Source organism: Terrapene carolina, unplaced genomic scaffold (assembly GCF_002925995.2).
Source record: "Terrapene carolina triunguis isolate 2854851 unplaced genomic scaffold, T_m_triunguis-2.0 Scaffold706, whole genome shotgun sequence".
Lineage (NCBI taxonomy): Eukaryota > Metazoa > Chordata > Testudines > Emydidae > Terrapene > Terrapene triunguis.
In genome coordinates this window covers 777,150-801,796 of record NW_020665057.1, presented here as the reverse complement: position 1 = coordinate 801,796, position 24,647 = coordinate 777,150, and the positions used below count along the sequence as shown (strand labels likewise).

Genomic DNA, 24,647 nt, shown 5'->3' with positions numbered 1-24,647 from the left:
AAAACAAAATTAAAACTGATGATGTAAATCAAGGTGTCCTGCTTGCTGATTTAAATCATGATTAAAATAGTTTAGTTAAATCAATCCACCCAGCACTGCATGTTTTAAAATGCATTTCACTCTTTTCACTTATCTAAATTTCACCTATCTGAATTTCAAATTAGTTTTGTTTTAATACGTTTATTATCTATGGGCCAACTGAGAATGAGGCTCCTTTGTGCTAGGTGCTGTACAAACATAGAATAAGAGACAATCCCTACCCTGAATAGCTGACAATCCAAATAGACAGGGGACAAAGGGGTTGGCAAAGAGATATAACAAACAAGCAGAGTGAACAGAGTGATGGTTTGCAAATGTTATGTTAGTTCCATGATTTATTTTAACTTTTTTAATGGTTTATTGAAATCCTTTAGGTGAGCTTTGGTAAAGTGCTGTGTGTGTGTGTGTGTGGGGGGGAAATTAGCTAAATGGAAAGACAAAGGAAGGGAAGGGAGGAGTGGGAGGCATTGGAATCAGGCAATCAGCACAGGGGAGAGAAAGTTCCGATAAAATTTTGGAGAGATCTGAACTACAATACAAGCCTTTTAATGGGCAGCCTAGAGCACTGACCCTGCAATTGTTCCCATGCAGAAGGACCCTTGCACCCCCATAGAGCGCCACTGAAGACAATGGGACTTTGTGCAGATACAAGGGTCCATCCTCCTGCACCCAGTTGTAGGATGAGGGTGTGCTATTAGACAAGTCAGCAGAATGATTATTTTTTCAAATTGCCAAATGCTTATCTGAATTCAAAACTGGCAAATTTAATCTAATCCAAATTCAGATCAGATTTGGTCACCATGAAATAACTGGTTATTCAAAATGACAGTAACCTTGGACATATGAATTAGATACCCCTTCGCCAAAAGTTCAGACCCCTATCATTTGAATTAAAGGAGACTCTCCTTTATCTGTTATTACTAGTAGTATAGGCCCTATGATGCACAGTTCAGCAGTTCTGATTCCATTGGTTAGAAGGGAGCAGTACACACACAAACACTGGCCAGTTCATTATAATATGATTACACAGAAGCCTCGTGTTCCATTTCATCCAATGCACAGCACTATTTCACATGTTTTCAGTACGTAGTCCCTGCAACAATAGGCTTTTATCTTCTAAAATTTTGGAAGTATACTGTCACAAAGAGCTAAAGCATTTGCAGAGAATGTATGCAAAGCTGGCTCATTTATTTGCTCTCCAGTTTACGTATTTATTGTATGATTTATTTGAGGGGGCTCTTTTTTTTTTTTGATTCTGTAAAAATAGTTTGCATTATTAGTACATCTTAAAATTTATTTTAGTAACAAAATCCTTCAATCATGGGGCATTTTGTAAATAAAAATGTATTATCCAAAACTTAATACCATAATATTCTAAACATCTACTATAAAAACCACTTCTTTACTGCATACACCATCAATATAGCCGTCTGTCACCTTGAATCATGTTTGCTTAGTTAATATATCCTAGACACTTGGGCTGAGCCTAAATTCATTACTATTTGGTAGCTGAACATTTTATTTACAGTTGCATGCAATTTTAGCTGTAACAATTAGAATAAATGTGTTTGCCTTACATGTCAACTGTTTACATTACAACTGAGTGACATAACCAGAAACCCCCCAAGATTCAAGACAAGAATGATTCTTAAATACAATATGAAAGAGATGATTAAAAAAACTTCTGACTTCACTAAGCAGTCAGCCAATCAGCGAAAGTACATTTTGTAAAATCCTGTTCTACATTGTGTTTCCATCCCAATGTGCCACTTATCCACCCATATAGGGCGCTACCATGAACACACAGAAAATATGTGAACTGGCACTTACATGGTTCAGAAATTACTCTTTGTCTTCTATTTTTAAGGCTTAAAAATAGAGTGAATCCATATGTTTCATCCTTAAAAAAGTAATATATTTTTTTTTCTGGTCACCTGACTGACTCCACGCTCCTGTCACTTTTATTAGGGATCAGCTTTTGTTTTAAAGCCACATTTCTGAATCACAAGCATCTTTTGATTCAGGGCTGTTCAATCAGGAGTAAACACTGCAGATTCTCCGCTCTCACCTTTCAGTAAGTGGCTGACAAGGAAGGGAAAGTGGTTCACAGGAATAATGTTGTATTGGGAGACCTTGAGGCAGGGAGCTGGACTTGGTGGTAGAAAGATGATCCTGGGGAAAAATGAAGAAGGAACAGACTCTGACCAGCTTTAGGTCATGCTGCAAAACCTTTCTCTTTTTGAGAAAGTTTTTCTAGTCTCACCAGAATGGCATTTATCCCCTTTGCTTCCCTCAAAGATGCTGTCAAATCCAAATCCAAAGATGCTGTCAAATCCACTAGCTACCTCACTTTGCCACTCTATTAATATGGAAAGCATTCAGATACTATGGTGAAAGGTGCCAGAACAAAATTCTAAGGCAAATAGAACTGGAAAGTCAAGAAGGAAAAGAAGTAATCTGGTTTATGCTGCTTTGGCCTACCACCAGATTTATGTTAAGCGTGCTGAATTAGGTTAATAATTGGGTAGGATCCCTATGGTAAAAACAGGTCTTGCCAGAAGTGACTTCAGTGATTCAGTAGACAGCAATCTTCACTCTGAATCTGTCCTGATCAACTTCACAACAAAAAACAGTGTGGAGTGTCGTGTCTCATCTTGTAGATGCCAAATTAACCAGTCTAGATAGCTAGTATTTCAACAGTAGCTAGTGCTAGTATATATAGGATGGATGCATAGAGAAAGGTCTAAGACTAATGAACTGCAGCATACAGGACCCATCTTCCAGAGACAGCATCAACAGTAGCTACTATAGCAAATTTAGAAAGATATGAAAAAGAACGCTCTGGTTGCCTTACACTGTTCGAGATAAGCATCGACTCTCTTATCTCAAGAGGATAATTTTCCTGGAATAAGCTTTAATAGAAAGTGGAGTCTGTCTAACGTGACGTAGGTTACACGGTCAGAGATCCAGTTAAGTAATGAAGACTTAAATTGCATCTACTGTGGCAAATTTAGGACCTGTCATTTACCACAGTGCAACTGTGAGCAGGCTTAGATGACGTGATGGTAAAAATGCCTGAGCCTGTCTGTGCTACAGATCATTGCTGAGCTCTCCCCACCCCCACCAACCTCCCTTTTTATTTTGGACAGTGCAGATAAGGGGCTGTTAAGCCTTCTTGCAGCTTCCAAATAGAATAAAAAGGTGGGCCAACGTACTAATGAAATACAAATAAAACATGTCACTTTCTGCCTTCCACTGCACAACACACAGCAGTTTGAAACTGACACAATGCAGTTCAGACCTGGGTGTGTTTCTGTGGTGGGCGAAATTATCCCTATCTGTAGGCTGCCAGGTATTCAGAATCCTTCTGGATGAAAGGTGCTATATAAATGTAAGCCATTATCATTACAAACAGAATTGGAAATTGCATAGGGTAGGAGGAAGGAATTTGAAAATGCAAAGGGAAGAGATTAAAGCACACTGCGTATCTATTAAATGTGAGTATGTAGAATAAACAAAAATAGACATTTTGTGTTGATTAAAATATAGTTGATGCTACTTAGCACAATAAAATCTCTAGGCATATTCTAGACTGTAAGGCCAGAAGAGACTATCATGATCGTCTGTTCTGACCCCCTACACATTGCAGGGCACATCCACCCACTCCTGGAGTAGGACCAATACCCTGTGGCTGAGTTACTGAAGTCCTCAAATCATGATTTAAATACTTCAAGTTATAGTATCCACCATTTACTCTAGTTCAAACCGGCAAGTGACCTGTGCCCCATGCTTCAGAGGATGGCAGAGACTCTGTTTGTTTTTTTTACCTATCTGACTTGGGAGCAAATTCCTCCCTGACCCCAAATATGGCGATCAGTTAGACCTTGAGCATGTGGTAGACGCACCAACCAGACACCTCAGAAAGAATTCTCTGTAGTAACTCAGCCCTCCCCCTCTATGTCCCACACCCCTCTGTTCGAGATATTTGCTAATAGCAGTCATGGACGGGCCATAGGCTATTGTAGGCAATCTCATCATACCATCCCCTCCATAAACTTATCAAGCTCAGTCTTAAAGCAACTTAGGTTTATTGACCCCGATACTCTCCTTGGAAGCCTGTTTCAGAACATCACTCCTTCGATGGTTAGAAACCCTCATGTAATTTCAAGCCTAAACTTATTGATGGCCAGTTTATATCCACTTGTTCTTGTGCCAACATTGGCCCTTAACGTAAATAACTCCTTTCCCTCCCTGGTGTTTATTCATAGATTCATAGATTCTAGGACTGGAAGGGACCTCGAGAGGTCATCGAGTCCAGTCCCCTGCCCGCATGGCAGGACCAAATACTGTCTAGACCATCCCCGATAGACATTTATCTAACCTACTCTTAAATATCTCCAGAGATGGAGATTCCACAACCTCCCTAGGCAATTTATTCCAGTGTTTAACCACCCTGACAGTTAGGAACTTTTTCCTAATGTCCAACCTAGACCTCCCTTGCTGCAGTTTAAGCCCATTGCTTCTTGTTCTATCCTCAGAGGCTAAGGTGAACAAGTTTTCTCCCTCCTCCTTATGACACCCTTTTTAGATACCTGAAAACTGCTATCATGTCCCCTCTCAGTCTTCTCTTTTCCAAACTAAACAAACCCAATTCTTTCAGCCTTCCTTCATAGGTCATGTTCTCAAGACCTTTAATCATTCTTGTTGCTCTTCTCTGGACCCTTTCCAATTTCTCCACATCTTTCTTGAAATGCGGTGCCCAGAACTGGACACAATACTCCAGCTGAGGCCTAACCAGAGCAGAGTAGAGCGGAAGAATGACTTCTCGTGTCTTGCTCACAACACACCTGTTAATACATCCCAGAATCACGTTTGCTTTTTTTGCAACAGCATCACACTGTTGACTCATATTTAGCTTGTGGTCCACTATAACCCCTAGATCCCTTTCTGCCGTACTCCTTCCTAGACAGTCTCTTCCCATTTTGTATGTGTGAAACTGATTTTTTTCTTCCTAAGTGGAGCACTTTGCATTTGTCTTTGTTAAATTTCATCCTGTTTAACTCAGACCATTTCTCCAATTTGTCCAGATCATTTTGAATTATGACCCTGTCCTCCAAAGCAGTTGCAATCCCTCCCAGTTTGGTATCATCCGCAAACTTAATAATCGTACTTTCTATACCAATATCTAAGTCGTTAATGAAGATATTGAACAGAGCCGGTCCCAAAACAGACCCCTGCGGAACCCCACTCGTTATGCCTTTCCAGCAGGATTGGGAACCATTAATAACAACTCTCTGAGTACGGTTATCCAGCCAGTTATGCACCCACCTTATAGTAGCCCCATCTAAATTGTATTTGCCTAGTTTATCGATAAGAATATCATGCGAGACCGTATCAAATGCCTTACTAAAGTCTAGGTATACCACATCCACAGCTTCTCCCTTATCCACAAGACTCGTTATCCTATCGAAGAAAGCTATCAGATTGGTTTGACATGATTTGTTCTTTACAAATCCATGCTGGCTGTTCCCTATCACCTTACCACCTTCCAAGTGTTTGCAGATGATTTCCTTAATTACTTGCTCCATTATCTTCCCTGGCACAGAAGTTAAACTAACTGGTCTGTAGTTTCCTGGGTTGTTTTTATTTCCCTTTTTATAGATGGGCACTATATTCGCCCTTTTCCAGTCTTCTGGAATCTCTCCCGTCTCCCATGATTTTCCAAAGATAATAGCTAGAGGCTCAGATACCTCCTCTATTAGCTCCTTGAGTATTCTAGGATGCATTTCATCAGGCCCTGGTGACTTGCAGGCATCTAACTTTTCTAAGTGATTTTTAACTTGTTCTTTTTTTATTTTATCTGCTAAACCTACCCCCTTCCCATTAGCATTCACTAGGTTAGGCATTCCTTCAGACTTCTCGGTGAAGACCGAAACAAAGAAGTCATTAAGCATCTCTGCCATTTCCAAGTTTCCTGTTACTGTTTCTCCCTCTTCACTAAGCAGTGGGCCTACCCTGTCTTTGGTCTTCCTCTTGGTTCTAATGTATTGATAAAAAGTCTTCTTGTTCCCCTTTATTCCCTTAGCTAGTTTGAGCTCATTTTGTGCCTTTGCCTTTCTAATCTTGCCCCTGCATTCCTGTGTTGTTTGCCTATATTCATCCTTTGTAATCAAAAGGATCCCTCTGATCTAATGATAGAGAGCACTCAGTCTCCTCCGCCTTCATTTTGTTAAGCTAAACAAACCAAGCTCCTTAAGTTTCCTCTCATAAGGTAGGTTCTCCATTTCTCTCATCCTAGTAGACCACCTCTGAACTTGGTTCAGGTTGAATTCTTTTTTTCTCACACATGGGAGACCAGGGTTGCGCACAGTATTCCAGATGAGGTCTCATTGGTGCCTTTATAATGGTAATAACGCTTCCCTATCTGTACTGGAAATACTTACCTAATGCATCCTAGGATTGGATTAGCCTTTTTAATGACCACATCACATTGGTGGCTCATAATCATCTTGTGATCGACCAGTACAGCGAGGTTTTTCTCCTCCTCTGTCACTTCCGACTGGTACCTGGGTTTATAGCAAAAAGTCTTGTTGCTAATCCCTAAGTGCATGACTTTGCCCTTTTAAATTTCATCCCATTTCTATTACTCCCGTTTTCAAGGTGTCCAAGTCTTCTTGTATGATATGCCAGTCCTCCTCCATATTGGCCATACCTACCAACTTTTGTCATCCACAAATCTTATTAGAACACTCCTTTTTTTTTTTTTTGTTCCAAGGTCATTAATGAAAATGCTAAATAAAATCCGTCCCAAGACCAATCCTTAAGGAACTCCACTAGTAACCTCCCTCCAGCCTGATAGTTTGCCTTTCACCATGACCTTTTATAATCTCCCCTTTAAACCAGTTACTTACCCACCTTTCAATTCTCATATTAATCCCATCTTCTCCAATTTAACTAATAATGTCCCATGTGGGACTGTACCAAATACTTAACTGATTTTCTAGATCTTATCTACCTGGATTTCAGTAATCTTCTCAAAGAAAGTGATCAGGTTAGTCTGGCATGATATACCTTTTGTGAAACCATGTTGTTTTTTTGTCCCAATTAGTCTTTACTTCTATGTCCTTAACTACTCTCACTTTCAACATTTGTTCTAAGACCTTTCATACAATTGAGGTCAAACTTGCTGGTCACTTTTTTTTCCTTAAATATAGGTGCAATTCTCCAGTTATAGGATATGACCACTGAGTTTATGGATTCATTAAAAATCCTTGGTATTGTTTGGAATTTCATGTGCCAATTCCTTTAATATTCATGGATGGAGATTATGGATGGAGGGCTGGGCCCTCCAACTTGGTCCCATTAAGCTGCTTGAGTTTGGCTTCCACCTTGGATAAATATTAATAAACAATTAAAATTTGTTTTACTATCCAGCTATTGCTATATATATATATATATATGCTTTTTTCAATCTAGATTTTCCTCCTATCTTCTGCACTTGCAATGTTTTCAGAAGAAATAGTTATTTTGAAGTGAATGGAGCTTGCAGGGATGAGAGAATGAGTTAAAAACTAACCTAGGAGAGGAAATGCCCAGAGAATAAGAGTTATTGTATAGGTGTCAAATTGTTGCTGCTTCCTACAATAATAATAATAACTACTATTTATTAATCTTCTATTTCAGTAGAACCTAAAGGCTTCAACCAAATTAGGGCCCCATTATGCTAGGTACTGTAAAGATGTATATTAAATTGAGTCCCCACCCCACAGAGTTTACAGCCTAGAGGCCCCAGTCTTCCAAAGACATACACACATGCTTAACTTTAGGCAGGTTGGTATTTCTTTTGACATTAGCGAGACTGTTCACATGTGCAAAATTAAGCACAGTTAAGATTTTTGCAGGATCAAGGCCTAAAAGACAAGTTATCATAGGCGGATGAAACAAACGAGCGTGTTTATTTTCTAGATAGAATGATACAAGGCATAGCCTCTTGTGACTCACTGAGACTTTCTCCACCAATTATCTATCGTTTCTTTTCCCTTGGTTGTTCCTCAGTGCTTCTTTACGTAGAATAACAATCTTCTGCAAATTAGAACATCTGATTAGGTAAACTCATTTCCTAGACTCTAACTACTCATAACATTTCCGTGTTTGTGGAATGTTTCAGGTTTTTAACAGTGCAGTATGGAGCTCTCAGTTTGCCCTTTCAAGCAAAGTCAGTCCAGTCATGAATAAAACTGACCCAAATGAATAACACAGGCCAGTACTTTTAAATCCAAAAAATAGTGGTGACATAAGTGACTCTGCACTAACAGTACCTAGAGCCAGGAAACAGGTCAAAAGTTTTGATATCGATCTGAAAACTCTTAATTCTCTTAAATCATCCAGAAGGTCAAATCCCTAGTAGCCTATGCCATATCATATATGTATATATATTTATATGGTGCTTTTCACCAAACTCTTAGGGGGGGAAAAAACCTGACAACTACAATGTACACAAAATTTAATGCACTAATATTGTATACTTATTTAAATGAAATTTTATAATTGCCCATCCTTGCTCTCACTCAGAAATATATAGAGGCTTAAATCTTTCATCAAATTTCATTAGAGAAATTTTAAGCATTTTTGACAGGTTTGGCAAAACAGTTCAGACAAAATAAAAATTGTCTCAAACTTCAAAACAAACAAAATGTGAGTATTTGAGGTTCATAAATTTACATACTTCTGCTTTTGCTGGTATATCATCTGGAAACAGTCTCTGAAATTGCAGAAGAAACTGGCCCTTGGTATTCCCAGCATGAACCAAGTAGTTCTGGAAATCTTGGGGAAGAGTCTGATCTTCAGAAATTTCCACTCTGACTTCCAGACCCAAATTGGTTTAGAGAAGCATCTGAAATTTTAAATCCTTATGTGAACTCAGCCTTTTAAAAATTATTTATCAACAGCTTCCAAGAAATAAGTTGCATACAAGTAAATACTGTTGTCAAGTACATTCTGGGTAAATGTTTTTTTTTTTTTTTTTTTACTGAATGCTGAAAAAAGATTATTTTATTATCTCCCAAATCCCCCCCTCACCCACTTTCCAGTGCCATGTGAGGGAAGTAAGTGCCTTTAACCTTTCCTAGTAGCCTGAATTCTCTAATCTGTTTTCCAGTAAACAGCTTAGTTCTCAATAAATATTTTTGGGCTGGGAGATGAGATTTCCTGTGTGAAGTGTTTATTTTATTCTTTTTGGCAGAGTGAATAAGGCTGTTCTTGAAATACCTTAAATATCCAAGGTTCTCCTCTGCATATTGCAGAGATCTTTCCCCATGCCTACAATTCTAGTTCCCTGAGGCCTTATTTTTCACCAATTTTGGTGAAGGATCCTAGATCCAAAATGGTCTATTTTCAAATTGCACAGAAGCCCAGATTGAAACATCTCTTTATTTCAGGGCAAGTCAATGTCCTCTGTATCGCTGAACAATAGCAGACTCAATTCCGATATTCCAGGGCGGGGTATGGTAACAATGATATCACCACGCCGGTGTACATTAATGAAGAAGCAACAGGCTTTCAATTAGCCTGACATCAAATGGGAGTTTTGCCGAAGCAAAGAATGAAGTCTAGCTCATCTCCAAGAAGATCTCCTCATGGAGCTCCCCCAATAATGGGAGGAGGAGGTTTGCTTTCTCCACACCCATTGACTGAGTCACAGGTGTGTCCCCAAAACTCTCAGAGGCTGCTCCCTTTCTCCAAGGCCCCATGCGGTCTCCACCATCTCTCGGGGCCCGCACCACTCCCTGCAATGCCTGGCAGTGCAGCTCTGTTGGAGTTATGCTAGCAGAGCCTCCTGAGAAGGGGTTCTTCCCATGTGCAGAGAGTGAAAAAGGTACAGATGAAGCTCTGTTATGATTTCCAGGTAATCTCTGTGGGGGCAGGTGGAAGGATGATGCAGTCCTAATACCCTGCCTGCTTTTCCTACCCCTTTCCCCTGAGCAGATTGTAAACACACAGAGAGCCCTTTGTGGGCCACAGGAAAGGGAGGGAAATTATTTAATGAAGGAAGCTGACCACCCTATCATTACCCTCACCCCGGTTTGCAGAATAAATCCACGTGCAGAAGCAGAGATGTCCCTGGGACAAATTGAGCCCGACCAGGTGGTCCTAAGTGCACAAATTTGGGATTACAAAATAAAAAGGTGGCCTGATTCAAGAGAGAGAAGTTCAGACTGAAATCTAACTTCCAATTGAAGTTCCTAAAGTATTTGTTTAAAAAACTAAGTGAAGCACTTCAGAAAATGAATTGGATTATTTGTTAGTTCACCTTGTTTTGCTTTAAAAAGAGTCTCTCTTTAAGGAATGAACTAGGGACTGCATGAGCTGAGCAGTTAGAAAGGAAAATAACTGCAGCAGCAGTATTTTGCATATGATCATTTAAAATAAAATCATATGGGAAACCAGTTAGAAGAAAGCATTTCAGTAACTAAGCCTAGAGGTGATAAAGGAGCGTGCAAGTGTCAAAACAAGATGATAAAGCAGCCTGGGAACATTCAACAGATGGTAAAAAGAAAACTTAATGTCTAAAATATGCTTCTCAAATAACACATTAAAATAAAAACTACTCTGATTCTGGCCCGGGGAGTGAGTGGGGGAGAAGGAATGGCTACATTGTAGATTTCACAAGGGAAGATTAAAAATTCCACAACAGCGGCAACACAATTCTTTTGCCTTTTTAAATTGTAAATATGCCTAATGTAACCTCTGGATGCATGTGCATCAGATATAAAATGACACAAGATAAAACAGAATGAAATTCACAAAAAGGCAACTCAACACGAACTTACCTCACTAGAGAAACGCCAATTCCTACAAGTCCCCCCCGCAACCTCAGGCAGAACTTGAGTTAAGAGACAGACCCTTCTGCATGCTCCCACTCCTGCATGCGCACAAAAATCCTGGCACCATTAAAATCAATGAGAATTTTGCCATTAACATCTGTGAGTTCAGAATTTCACCCTCTTCCTCTGTAGGACAAGAGCTGAAGGCTGGTCTCCCACAGATTTTGTATCTGTATAAATATTTCAGATAGGAGTGTGATTTTTTTTTTTTTTTAAACCAGAATAGTGATACCAGTACTACTTACAGTGCTGGCGCAGTTATGAGTCTAAAGGTACCTTATATTGATATAGTGTATTCCCCTTTCCTTAACTTATACCAGTATAAACATTTTTATACCGATATAACTGCCTCCATACTAGAGCTGTTTACCACTTTTACTGGTATACTTAAAATGGTACAACTTTTAACTTGGGCTTTGTTTACATATAAATCTAGAGTTAAGGGGCCATGCTGATAATACACTGTCCACAGTCCTTTAGAGATTAAATAAAGGATTGTTAAAAAGACGAGTGCAAGTATAGCTCACATTATTCCTTTCAATGTGCAATACCTTGTACTTATCCACAGTGACTATCATGTGCTATTGTGTTGCCCATTTATCTAGTTTTGTAAATTCCTCCGTATTATAGGGTTACCATATTGCAGTCCTGGAAAAAGAGGACACTCCAAGGGGCCCTGGCTCCGCCCCAACTCCGCCCCGGCCCCGCCCCAACTCCTCCCCTTCCCCGCCCCAACTCTGCCCCTTCCCCAAAGTCCCTGCCCCGACTCCGCCCCCTCCCCTGAATGCTCCGCCCCCTACTCTTCCCCCTCCCCTGCTTCCCGCGAATCAAATGTTCAGAGAACGGAGTGGTCTCTAGTAGTCAAAGACCCTTCTTCCCCGTCCCCTCCAGTCTATGTCTATCCTATTGCTGTCTAACCCGCCCCAGCTCCTCATCTGATTTCAACTGCCCCCCACTACCGCTCTGGATTCCTTGTCCCAGTTTCCTGGTCCTGTCTCACTCTCCTCTCTCCCCGCCCCCATCCCTCAGATGGGATGTTCGTTCCAGATGGGCAAAATTATAAGGCTTCCCAACATTTCAACACTTCCCATTCTAAATTTTCGGTTGCTTAACTATAGGCTAGTTCTGCCTACAACAAAGCATATTCAAAACCTCTGATTAAAGGGATTATAAGTGTAGCAACCTCCATCATAATTAGTCACCAAAGATTGAACCCGAGCCATCCAGACTTAAAAGCATGAGCTTCTACTACTTGAGTTCAAGCTATAACTCCCTTAGCTGGTAGCTATACAGTTATCCTCTAAAAATCCACCACAGGAGGGCACAAAACACATGTTGGACAGTGAATTACAAAAGTGCCAAATATTATTATTAGACCTGCAATACTTTTCACAATGAACATCAGCGGGGGATAAACTGGGAGTTTAAGAATATTTGGAAAACAATTTTAGAATAACATTCAGTGCTGATTTTATTTCAGCCCACATCTTAATAGTTTTGAATACAAGATCACAATTTTCAGCTCAGTTGGTCTGAACATGCAGAGCTTTAAAATTGCTATACTCTAAACTGTATATTAACTACAATTTTATAAACCTGCATGTCAGAGAACTGTGTGCCACTACTACTAGACAGTGGCACAAGGCAATTCAGTGTGAATCACAGAAATGTAGGACTGGAAGGGACATCAACAGGTCATCTAGTCAAACCTCTGCACTGAGGCAGGACTGAGTAATAACAACTAGACCATCCTTGACAGGTGTTTGTCTAACCTCTTAAAAAACTCCAATGACTGCTATTCCATAACCTCTCTAGGTAATTTGTCCAGTGCTTAACTACCTTTACAGTTAGGAAGTTTTTCCTAATGTCTAACCTAACTCTCCCTTGCTACAATTTAAGCCCATTGCTTCTTTTTCATGCATGTCCTGAGTGGGACGGGGGGTGGGTCCAGGCAGTGGGATGGGGGGAGAGAGGTCGAGGGAGTCGGTGGGTGTGTGGGGATGGACCGGGGGAAGCAGGGTGGAGGAACTGAGGGGGACAGGACTGGGACTGGGGGGGGCTGAGGGGGATGGGACAGGACTGGGATGGGGGGAGTAGGGTAGGGGCTGAGGGGAGTATGAATGGGACAGGGTAGAGAGAGCTGTGTAGAGTGGGGTGGGGCGGGGGAGACAATGGGGCTGGGCTGGGGAGGGTTGGGGGGTTGGGGAGAGGGACAGGGTCTGGAGGGGATGAGACAGAGGGGAGCAGGACTGGAATGGGGGTTTTGGCAGTGGGTTGGGGGGAGCAGAGTGGGTTTGGGGGGGCGTGTGGGACGGGGGGCGGGGGGGGAGGGCGGGGGGTTCGGGGTGGGAGGTACAGGGGGAACAGGGTCAGGGTGGGGGCTGAGGGCAGTGGGTCTGAGGGGAGCCCCCCCAGAGGGACCTGCCAGGGGGCCAGGTGAGCCCAGCAGTGCTTACCTGGTGCGGCTCCCAGGAAGCATCCAGCAGGCAGGTCCCTCCCAGTCCTTCTGGCTCCTTCCTATGGTTGGGTCGGGTCGAGGGGAAGAAAGGGGAGGGGGGCAGGGGCGGGGGGGGGTCTCTCTGCCCGAGTCTACAAGCCCCGCCCCGCTGCAGCACGCAGGGGAGTGAGACCTCCCTGCCTCTCTGTGTGCCGGGGCAGGGGCAGGGCTGCACTCTGCAGGCTCCTGCCGGCCAGGCGGGGGGCCCCGTGGGCTGGCGCCGCCGCGCCGGGAGCTCTCAGCTGCGCGCTGCCCCAGGGCCCAGGGAGGAAAGGTGAGTGGCGCCGGCGGCGCTGGCTTGCCGCGGTTCCCCCAGCGCGGCTGCCCTGTCCTCGCTTTTGGGTCTTTAAATAGCCGTCCAGGGGGAAATACCGGACATTTTTAGCTTTTTACAAATTCCCCCCGGACGGCTATTTAAAGACCCAAAAGCCGGACATGTCCGGGGAAACCCGGACATATGGTAACCCTACTGTATTACCAGCTCTCATGATTTTTATCACAAGTTGATATTTTTTTAAAAGCTTGGGCTCCTGGAGTCATGTTATTATGTGAGAATCTCAGCTTTTGTTTTTAAAAGAGTTAGTTTCTAGCCCTTATGGTTATGGAGAAGAACTAGAAAATGTGATCCTTAAAACATGATCCTAAAAACTAGAAAACATGATCAAAAACCTGAAGGCAAATAAAAATAATCCATTTTTTTTAATTCCCCTGATGATTAAAACAAGCTTGTGATTTTTCAGCATCGCACTCGTGAATTTTGAATGCTTGATACTGGCAATGTTGGGTCTTTCTGATGTTTCTCAAAGCCTTAATGATAGATTTAGGAATAATCCACAACATCTAACTGTTAAATAAAAGAGGCATTAAGTAGACTGCACAGATATCGGTGATGGATGACCCTGTCAAAACTTTAGATTTTAAATATGATTTTTTTTTTATTTAAATTACTTCTGCATGATATGGCTACATTTAATAAGAACCTTGGTGAGACCACTTCACCATAGTAATAATAAACACTTTGCATTTCTATAGCACCTTTCATCCAGAGAACTGGAAACACTCGGCAAACATTAAGTGAGCTTCACAGCATCCCTGTGAGGAAATCAATATTGTGATTTACATGTGGCAGACTTGTTAGCTGAGGCACAAAAACATTAAGGAATTTGCCTGAGGTCACACACTGAGTCAGTGGCAAACAAGGAGCAAAACAAAGCAGTCCTTCCATTGTGCTGCGTTCTAACCAGGAGGGATCACTGCCACCCCATTGTAGCATATGGGGCTCTGAGGGAGCACGGTGGGTGAGGAGTGACTAAAACAAAGGAAATGCCCAGAAGACAAAGATGCTGCTCAGGTTTTAATAAAACCTTGTGATCAACCATATTTAGACACAACAAATCCGGCATCTTGGCAGGGGTTTAGACTAGATTACCCTTGTAGTCCCTTCTAATCCTATGATTCTGTATACAGTGTGGTCAGATCTGCCTGGTATCTGCATAGAGAAAAATCACCAGGCTTATAATTAGAATAAAATGTCTTCTTTAGAAAGAAACACAAACCTTCAATGGGGAAAGGTGGCCTCTTTAACAGAAGAATAACTAGCAGATTTCAGTGATAGGAAACCTGAGTCTCACCATTTAATGACAGATTTATACTAACAAAATATAACTTAGTCACAATTACATTTACAAGAGGGGAAAGGTCAGGTTTAAATGTTGTGACATTAACGTATGTTTCGATTCTGAAATGCAACTATGTATATGGTACTTTCTTGTTCAACAGACGTGCTTCCTGTTTGTGTGTTCAGTCATAACTGACTACTTTGGCTAAAAGATTTTTTACTTCCGTTGCTAAGGTAGAACCAACATAGCTAAGAGGGAGTGAGCTAGCTGCTAATCAGTAAAATAGCACACTAAATTAGAATTTTGAGACACTGTGTTACACAAATGTCTCCGAGGGCATAATGTTAATATGCTGGCCTACATTTTCAACAGTGGCTTTTTTAGTCTTTGGTACCTAACTTGAGATGCCTTAAAGTAACCTGATTTTCCAAAAGTGCTAAGCATACCTGCCCTCTGAAAATCAAGCCCCTTTTAAGGTGTCTCAAGTTGAGCACTGAAAATCACTAGTGGTGTGAAAATTTAAGCTTGTGTAAATCCCTGGCTTCATTACTGCAGAATTTATTATTAGTGATGATGATGCACATGATGGGGGGGGGAAAAAACTTGACTTTTAGCTGGTAAGTAGAAAAGCCACCTTTTCACTTTTATAAACTCAGCACGTCTGTTATAGAAATAACTGAAAGACACTAAGCATAAACTACATGATGCAGTTTGTTGAGTTATATTTTAAATACTTCACCATTTTTTATAAACTCAGTCTGCGAGCATATGAAAACAGTTCAGAGATCTATTAGCAGTGACCAGACTGGGAGGTCACTGCTATAAATTGTCATAAAGGACCACAGAGGAAAATCAATATAAATAATGCATATTCTTCATGCAAAACCCCGAGGGAGTGTATCATTTTGTTGTTAAAGGAATACTTTCAGTTTTTAATCATGTCTCCTTAATAATACTGTGGACTATTAAAACTGAAGGGAATTTTAAATAGCTAGGGTTAGATCCTCAGTTGATGTAAATCAGTTCTCCAGTTTTGCACCTTCTGGAGTCATTAACAGCTCTGCAAAGTGGATAGAAAATGTTATGAAATCAGAATGGTTGTTTTTTACATGTTCTCAGGAGTCACTGTTCTTCTTAGCATACACCCAACATGCCTCACGTGGCACGTGACCAGGAATCTTCACTGAATTTGGTCTGCCAGTTGGATCATTAGCTTCTCCGGGCTGGGTACTAACAGGGAGTGCCATGTGAATGCTGATCCACTGTGCTGAGACATAAATGATTACACCAGGTGCAAGGCAGTAGAGAATTAGGCCCCTTTTTTTCACCATTTATTCAGTTTGTATTTCATTTAGTCTGTACAGAGAAAATAGGTTTATCAAGTAGTTCTCATTCACTAGCACAGTGCTACAATGTTTGGGATGCAAATAATATAGAGGAAGGTTAACTCTAAAAGTAACACTTGGACCTTAAAAAAACCCAACCTATTAGCTATTGTAAAATTTTGTTAAAAATAACATAATTTAAATGTTAGGCTTGAATTGCATAACAGTATCAGAGGAACAAAGGACTTTCCCGATTGGATCAGGAGGTCATCTAGTCCAGTATTCTGTCTGACTGGCTAGCACCAGAGGGATCAAAGGAAGATGCAAGAAACCACACCATGGGCAAATGTGGGGTAATCTGTCGCCTCAAGGAAGTCTCCCCCTACTACTTAATAGCTAAAACCTCCATGTTCCAGGCTTAAGACAATCTTTATCTCCCTCCCAAAACTCATCTTTTTGCATCAACTGTTATAACGCTGGATATTCTGTTATCTCTGTGTGCGTATGTGTTTAATTACTTTTTGAATCTTGCAAATTTCTTGTCCCGTTTAAAAAAAATATTGAAAAACCTCTTCACAGTATAGATAGATTATGGAAGAGGTCCAGAAGGCTTACACTCCTCTAGTTTTTTATTAACAAGACATCTCTCTTATGAAATAAAGTCTGTGGGCAGCGTTTGTCCCAATTTTTGAAGTATCAAAAAAGATAAGATGACTCGGCAAGAGCCATAGCCTGAGGTTAACTTCAAAAACTAGAGCTCTCTTTCTCTCACTGTAATCTAGAAGTGTGTGACATTCAGCTCCTTTTCTTAGCACTGCTTGATATTTTGGGATTTAAGCAGTGTAACACACCCAAAGAGATCAAAGGGTTCAAGAACTCCTGAACACATGATAAAGCCAAAAGATGCAGTCGTGGTCAAGCTATTCAGATAAAATTAATGTTGATCCTTTGAGATCAGACCTCTATTGTCATTTAAGTGTAATGCTCAAAGAGTCCTTACAGATGCAGAAACCTGCAGAAGGCTCCCCAGAGGTACTCTCTGTGTGGGTAGATGTGAACCCTAGGATTGCTGAGTTCTGCCTCCCCATACGCACATAACCCTCCAGGATGTCCACAGTAATTTAATACTGATTTATGTCTGACTTAATTTACCTGGTTTCTGCCTCTGCACTTTGACATCCTTTCCCATTCCCGCACCCCCAAGAAGGTGGTGGTGGTAGTAGTAATGTCCAGAGGATGAAAGGAGTCTGGGTGAGCTGAGAAGCGTGCTGTGTAGATGCAGGCTCTCCAGTCTGAGGGAGTTGGTCTGTGCCAGAATTCCCAGGATCTACTGGCTCTGTAGGTAGCATTCTCTGCTCCTTTTATTTACTGCACTCCAAACCTCCGGGATGGAAGCAGGAAAATTTGTGTATAAACTCCAAGCTTCCAGACCTTTACACATACTTAGCCCTAAACTCAAGAGAAAATTCGCTTTGGTGTTTGTGTTTTATGTAACTATAGATACAGAATAAATAGCGTGTTTTACAAAGAGCTTGAAAGAGTTAAATTCATTTTTAACATAGGAGGGAACAAAGTAGAAACTGAAACATTCAGAGATTAAAAAGATCATCAATAGCCTCATCCCCTTCCTCCTTATGACCAAGAAATGTCAAATTATAAGCGAGAATGGAATCACCAAAAATGGTTCACTAAAAGCGTGAGGGTTTCAAAGTGTAAATTGAAATTCTTCAAAAACCAAACTCTCTCAAATCCCAGATCATTAACCAAATACTGTTAAAGTACAAGTGAGATTTTTAAAAAAGTATAATAAATACATTTGGTAGATTAAATCAAAGTCTTTTTACTGTATATGCTAAAACCTGAATTCAGGCACTTTCTTTTTCTCCTGCAACAGACATTGATCTCATTAAAACCCAAATATTACTAAATTGGGTTAACATTTTCAAATCTGTGTGCCTGTGGTTATATACTGTTATAAAAGGGCCTAATTTTCAGTGGTGCTGAGCACCTTAATTTAAAGATTGTGGCATGAGTTCACCTCAGACTTTGGAAAGCTGCCTGCCAAACCCTGTTGCCCGAGGTTCTAGAACCTGCCAGCACTGTCCACATGGTGGGTGGAGCTAGACAAACCATGGGTTTCTTAACTCTGCTTGACTGACTGACTCCAGACTTGTGCAAAACTGCCAGTGTTCTCTACAAGATTTTTGTATACAAATTTTTCAATTTCATGAATTCAGTGATTTTTCACAAGTGCTTATGAAATTGTTCCAGGACAATATTTTGTTACTTCTGTCACGAAATGCAGATTTTCCTGTGAAATGGTTTCCATGGCAGATTTCTGTCCAACCCTCCAAGATAGAATGGTCTTATTTTCCCTGGACATGCAAGACGATAATTCTCAGGAGCTGTGGTACACAAATGTGTGTAAAAAGAAAATGTCACTTAGCAAGAGTATACAACTACATTGAAGCCTAATAATTGCTACGAAGCTACCTTAAAGCATGAGAAACAATCTGCATAAAATATATGAACAGCTGGGTATACCTTTTGAAACAAGGCTAAAATATTTTATACATTTGTCAATCACTGTGACTATTTTCATGTTTTTGTTTTTGTTTTACAGTGTGTGCTGTATTTGTGGGCCTTGAAAATCCTTTATCCCAAAACACTGTTTTTACTTCGTGGGAATCATGAATGTAGACATTTAACAGAGTATTTCACATTTAAACAAGAATGTAAGTGTGCTTTAAATTCACAACCTCTTCCATATTACATTGTAATTGTTTGTTACTTAGTAAGTACTCACGTAGTACTTAATGTCAATGATTTTGCATCCTTAAACCATCCTTCTCTTAAGGGGAAACCCACTGAAGGAAAAAATATAATACAAAAATCTCTGTTTCAACATATGGCAAAATGGACAAGCGAAAGGATTGGTAATACGAAGGGGTTAGGGACTGTGTTCTTGCAATCATGGGAAGTCTAAAGATACCTGGGGAAACTTCATCAAATACTGTAGATGCTGGGGAAGCCACAATTTCTGCACTTCTGTGCTCCTTGCTTCTAGTGTGCCTACAAAACAAAAAGCATGATTGTCTTGGTGTCTCTGCTAACATTGGTCTCTTAGTGTACAACTGTGCACTATCTCTTCCTTCAGTGTGGGGTCGGAACAAATAACACTTCTTAACATTACCTTTCCAGGTAAGCTAATATAGGATTGGAGTAGGATTGTAGTCCTCCACCAGGGATATTATGCAGTTGGGAGGGCAGGTAGTTTGTTAGGCAATGCCTCAATTAAGATTTAATCTATGGTATGAAAAAGCTTAAGAATCCCTTTAAAAGATTGTTACTTAATATAGGGCATTTTCCCTTCTAAATTGGAAGTATAAACATACAGTATCATGCATTTCTTGTAATTTTTTTTTTTAATGGCATTCTTTCCTTTATTGTATTAAAGAATACTGGGATACTTCAAAGATTATTGGCTGTAGACCTTGATTTGCACAATGAATAACTTGTGTCTGCAGTAATATAAACTGAAGCTATTGCATGGGTCCACATTCCCACTTTAACATAAAGGATGGGAAAAAATGTTAATTGGCTCAAATGCTCCATGGTTTACTGAGTTTAATATGCATATTGGTAAATTAACATTTTGGATTCATTGTATTAGCTCATTCATTTCACAGTGATGTTTCTGCAGATAATTAATTACAAGGATGTGGGTTAAAGTTCAGATTCCTCTGCATAGAGCTGTTCTTTATGGGAAATCATTTACTAGAGAATAATAACTTTTCTACAGAATTTCAAAGGTTTCTATGGAATTTCTTAACAGGAATATAATTCTGTATTAAATTGGTTGGTTTAACACTTCTGTAGAAAAAAAATTCTGTATTAAATTCTATAAGCTTTTAGACTAACTTCTCTGGAATGCTGTTGAAGTTCTATAGAATCTTAGTAGTTTCATCTGTATTAAATTATGTAGAATTTTCCCAACAGCATGTAAAAGTAACCCAGATCTCTAGTGCCCAAAATGTGTGTGTGGGGGGGACTCAGTATGCACAGTGATTTATTTTCTGTAAAATATTATTTAGGATTTTATGATACAGTTCTACTCCTGTTGAAGTCCGTTGGCCCTTTCTAGTTGAGAGCAGGACCAAGTCCTTAAATTACAGTAATCTTTTTCTTTAAAATACTGAACACCATCTTCTGATACCATCTTACTATCCAAAAGGTAAAATAAAGTATTCAGAACGAGTATATGATGCCTGCATGGATGCCTTTGACTGCCTTCCTTTGGCTGCTCTGATGAACCAACAATTCCTGTGTGTACATGGTGGCTTGTCTCCAGAGATCAACACTTTAGATGACATCAGAAAAGTAAGTCTGGGTACTGTTCAAGTCTAATAAACACTAAAACCATGTATTAACATAAAATGAGAGGGTTTTTCAATGTAGTTAATTTGTTTAAGATTTATTGGGGAAGTTATTGGTTTTTCATTGTCACATTGCATTCAAACTAATCTTGAACACTGTCGTCCTTTTCTGGTCTTTCTAAAACAGGAAAAAAAGGAAATTTGTACCTTTATTTTATTGAGGAAGCCTCCAAAATCTTTGTTAGTAATAAAATGTAGGATTCATCTTCTTTGCTTTTTGAAAAATTAATTTAAAGTAAATAAGTTTGGAAGCATAGTCGAATGTGGAGTTGTTAGATCATTCCTTTCTTTTGGAACATTTTAAGCATCCTGTTGATTATTTATTGTGGGTTGAAATAATTGAGTATTGTGAATTTATTTGGAGAAATAAAACATGTGTACATGTGTGGGTTTTTATATAACTATACTTGCAACAAACATAATAATAGATTTTATATGGCAACCAAAATAACTTCAGAGATGGGTAGTGAGCTCTTTTAAAAATCTGGCCCTCATTTATGTGCCTTAATGGGAGCTGAGCTATTTTGAAAATCTGGTTGCAATAGTGGGTACCTGGCATGTGAAAATCTGTCCCAGAACTTTCTTGAATTCTGGCTCTGTGTTCACTTTTGCACTCTCAGATATAAAACTGAACCTGATAAGCTATTCTCATTGGCTGGGTAGCAGAATCAGTGAAAAGACAACTAGACATGCCTCAAGCTGTATCCTGTGTAACCTGCTCTGTGCCTTACTGGTCTCAGTATGGCTCTGCTATGGAGGAGCAGAGTAGTAACAGTGTTCTCCTGCCCCTCCTTTCAATCTAGAGTGCATCAGTTTTTCTTGAGACAAGTGGACAGGAACAAACTGAGAAAGCAAGAAATGCCTCACTCCATATGTCTTACCTCCATCATACTATTGCAGCAGCAATGTGTTTGCAGTGAAACTAATGACATACTCTAAATGCAGGCAGTCGAAATGGGAACCAGGGATTGCCTTGTTAGATGTGAGTGTCTGTAGAACACTTAATATGCTTTAGGAGGTTGATTTTCTACCACAGAGGGAGGACATGCTCATTTACTTTCGTTCCCTACTATCTAACTGTCAGTATTGCTTTGAATTACCCTGCAAAATTTTCTCTCTGTAAACTGAGGAGTCTGATGGCCAGGGTTACCTGGACAAGAGTCCTGTCTTTGGAGAGACAGAGTCTTTGTGATTCTTGTCTTGCATTTTTTCCAAGTAGAACAGTCTCCAGTTCTGCTGTGACAGTGAAAATGATACTGATTCTTCTTGACATTTGTCCCTTGGAAGACCTGCCCCAATTCTGAAAAATGTTTCCAAAACCTTTCATTTGTGCAGTTCAGTTCCCAAGAAAATGTTGCTGTGTGCTGTCTTTTAATTGCATAACATGGCAGACCATTTATTCAGTGTTCAGTGCTTGATGAGTAATAGGTGACAGCTGATAATCACATTTTCCTTAGCCATCATTTGAATAAACAGTACAGATTCCCTGATTCAAAGACTCTTTCTAAAGGTTATTTTTTAGTTACTTCACTAACTACACTGTGCCATTCAAGCTTACTTACCCCTGAAGGGCCATATCCCTCTCAGGCAAGGTCAATAATGCTTTTGGAAAAAATCCTTCCAAATTGTCTGTTCTCGGTCTAGTCCTTGTGTGCATCCAGGGACCTCCTGAGGTGGCTTAATGAATGTTTTGGCTGCTGCTTGCAAGAAATCCAGCCATTCTCACTGGAAGGTGATTTCTTTCTGCGACCTTTCTGTCTGTTTCCAATGCGATGTAATGCAAGATGTCTTCTGCTTGTTATCAGTAATAGATCTGCAGTTGCTGGCATTAGAAAGAGCCTTGCATGTGAATTGCAATGGAAATTTACTTTTTCCCCCCTTCCCTTTTAAGGGTGGTAATTTCATTTCTCTTGACCTAACCCTTAGGGTGGGATTCTCAAAAGACCTTAGTTTTGGCCTAACTCTTCTTCCATTGCAGAGCAGAGTGAGGGCCAATCCTGAGCACTTCGGAAAATCCTCCTTTTAAAAGACACTTTGTATTGTGAACTGTCTCTAGTCTAGATTCACTACCTAAAAGATCACACTTAGCAGCTATTGAGGCCATTCAGAAATAACCACTGGAGTTGAGGAGGTGAGCTAGGAATTTTTCACCCTGCCTCAATGGAGCCAAGTGAAGAATCTAAGGTTGTTATGAACATATCAGGCTCACAACTATCTGTAGTGATTCTCAGTTGAATCCAGATTCCAGTTCAAGCTCTTTCCCCTGGTATTCCAAGGCCTCCATGGCTTGACCCTAGCTTCCTGAGTTGTTTTTCTCCTTCTGAGACTGACTTCACACAACTACTAAGTTCCACTGGAACAATGAAACGGTCTGGCAATAGGAGAGAAGGCTTTGGCATGTCAGGCACAGAACTTGGATAGGAGCTGGACCCAGAACATGGAGTTCACTTCCCACAAGAGATAAAATGACTGCAGATGCATCCACTTTAACTAAATGCAAAATTTATTTCTTTGACTTTTCCTCAATACGCTACACAAATGCACAAAACTCTCTACATTTATCAAGCTATTTTTCTGTTGGCACATCTACACAGCCTGCAGAAGTGAGCCTCCTTGCCTGGGTCAACAGACTCAGGCTCGTTGGGCTCACGCTGAGATTCTAACAATGATTGTGTAAACCAGTGGTTCTCAAACTTTTGTACTGGTGACCCCTTTCACACAGCAAGCCTCTGAGTGCAACCCCCCCTAATAAATTAAAAACACTTTTTTACATATTTAACACAATTATAAATGCTAGAGGCAAAGCGGGGTTTGGGGTGGAGGCTGACAGCTCGTGACCCCCCAAGGGATCCCAACCCCCAGTTTGAGAACCCCTGGTGTAGAATGCACTTTGAAGTTGTGGCTTTTGAGCTGAAGTCCAGGCTCTGAAGCCTAGGGAGGAGGATGGGCTTCAGAGACTGAGTGTTTAACCGGGGAGTGGAGGCTCACTTCTGCAGGCTGTGCGGACATACCCTTACAGGCTAAGGAGGGGAGAGAGAGAGAGAAATATGTTTATATTTCAGTTTACTTGGAAAGCCTTCAGGTACAAGAGTGACGGAGCCATATGTGATGCTTTGGGGTTTTACCCAGACCAGTTAAGGGGTTGTGTCACCATGTGCCCTGTAACCCTGGGTACTTCTGTGCTGCACAGCTTTGGCTCAGAACTGTGACACCAGCAGCCTGCTTTGCAGCACAATGACCTCACCCTGGCCTCCACCAGCCTGGTTACCCCTTGCAGCAGGGTGATACCAAGAGTCCTTCCACTTCTAAGTCTCCCCAAAACCATCTCCCCTGCAGTGCTCAGCCCCTCTCTCTGTAGCACTCACAAAGCTTATCAAGTTTGCTACTCCTTTAAAGAGACAGTACACAGCACCATCCTGTTAGTTTGACCGAGGATTTTATTCTTCAGTTTGAAACAGTGCACTGAAATGGTTGTGTAATAAAACAAGATTATGTTTATTAACAAAGAACAGGTATTTAAGTGATACCAAGTAGAAAGAATTGAAATAGAAATGGTTACAAAGTAAAAATACGCTTCTAAGGCCTGGTCTACACTAGGCTTTTATGTCGACTTTAGCGCCGTTATATCGAATTAACCCTGCACCCGTCCACACCAGGAAGCCATTTAGTTCGACATAAAGCTCTCTTTAAATCGATTTCTGTAATCCTCCCCAACGAGAGGATTAGCGCTAAATTCGACATGGCCATATCGAATTAGGCTAGGTGTGGATGGAAATCGACGGTAATAGCTCCGGGAGCTATCCCACAGTGCACCACTCTGTTGACGCTCTGGACAGCAGTCCGAGCTC

The 24,647-nt window shown here is 40.7% G+C and overlaps 1 protein-coding gene across 5 annotated transcripts in view; it reads left to right on the top strand.

Annotated features, from left to right (window-relative positions):
• Nucleotides 1–24,647, top strand: part of PPP3CA (protein phosphatase 3 catalytic subunit alpha) — a 299,763-nt gene that overhangs the window by 204,220 nt on the left and 70,896 nt on the right. For all 5 annotated transcript variants that reach the window (XM_026659824.2, XM_026659823.2, XM_026659826.2 and 2 more), the window contains exons 4-5: nt 18,987–19,098; nt 20,598–20,743. In XM_026659824.2, coding sequence (XP_026515609.1) covers nt 18,987–19,098; nt 20,598–20,743 — 258 coding nt within the window. The remainder of the gene's footprint in view (nt 1–18,986; nt 19,099–20,597; nt 20,744–24,647) is intronic.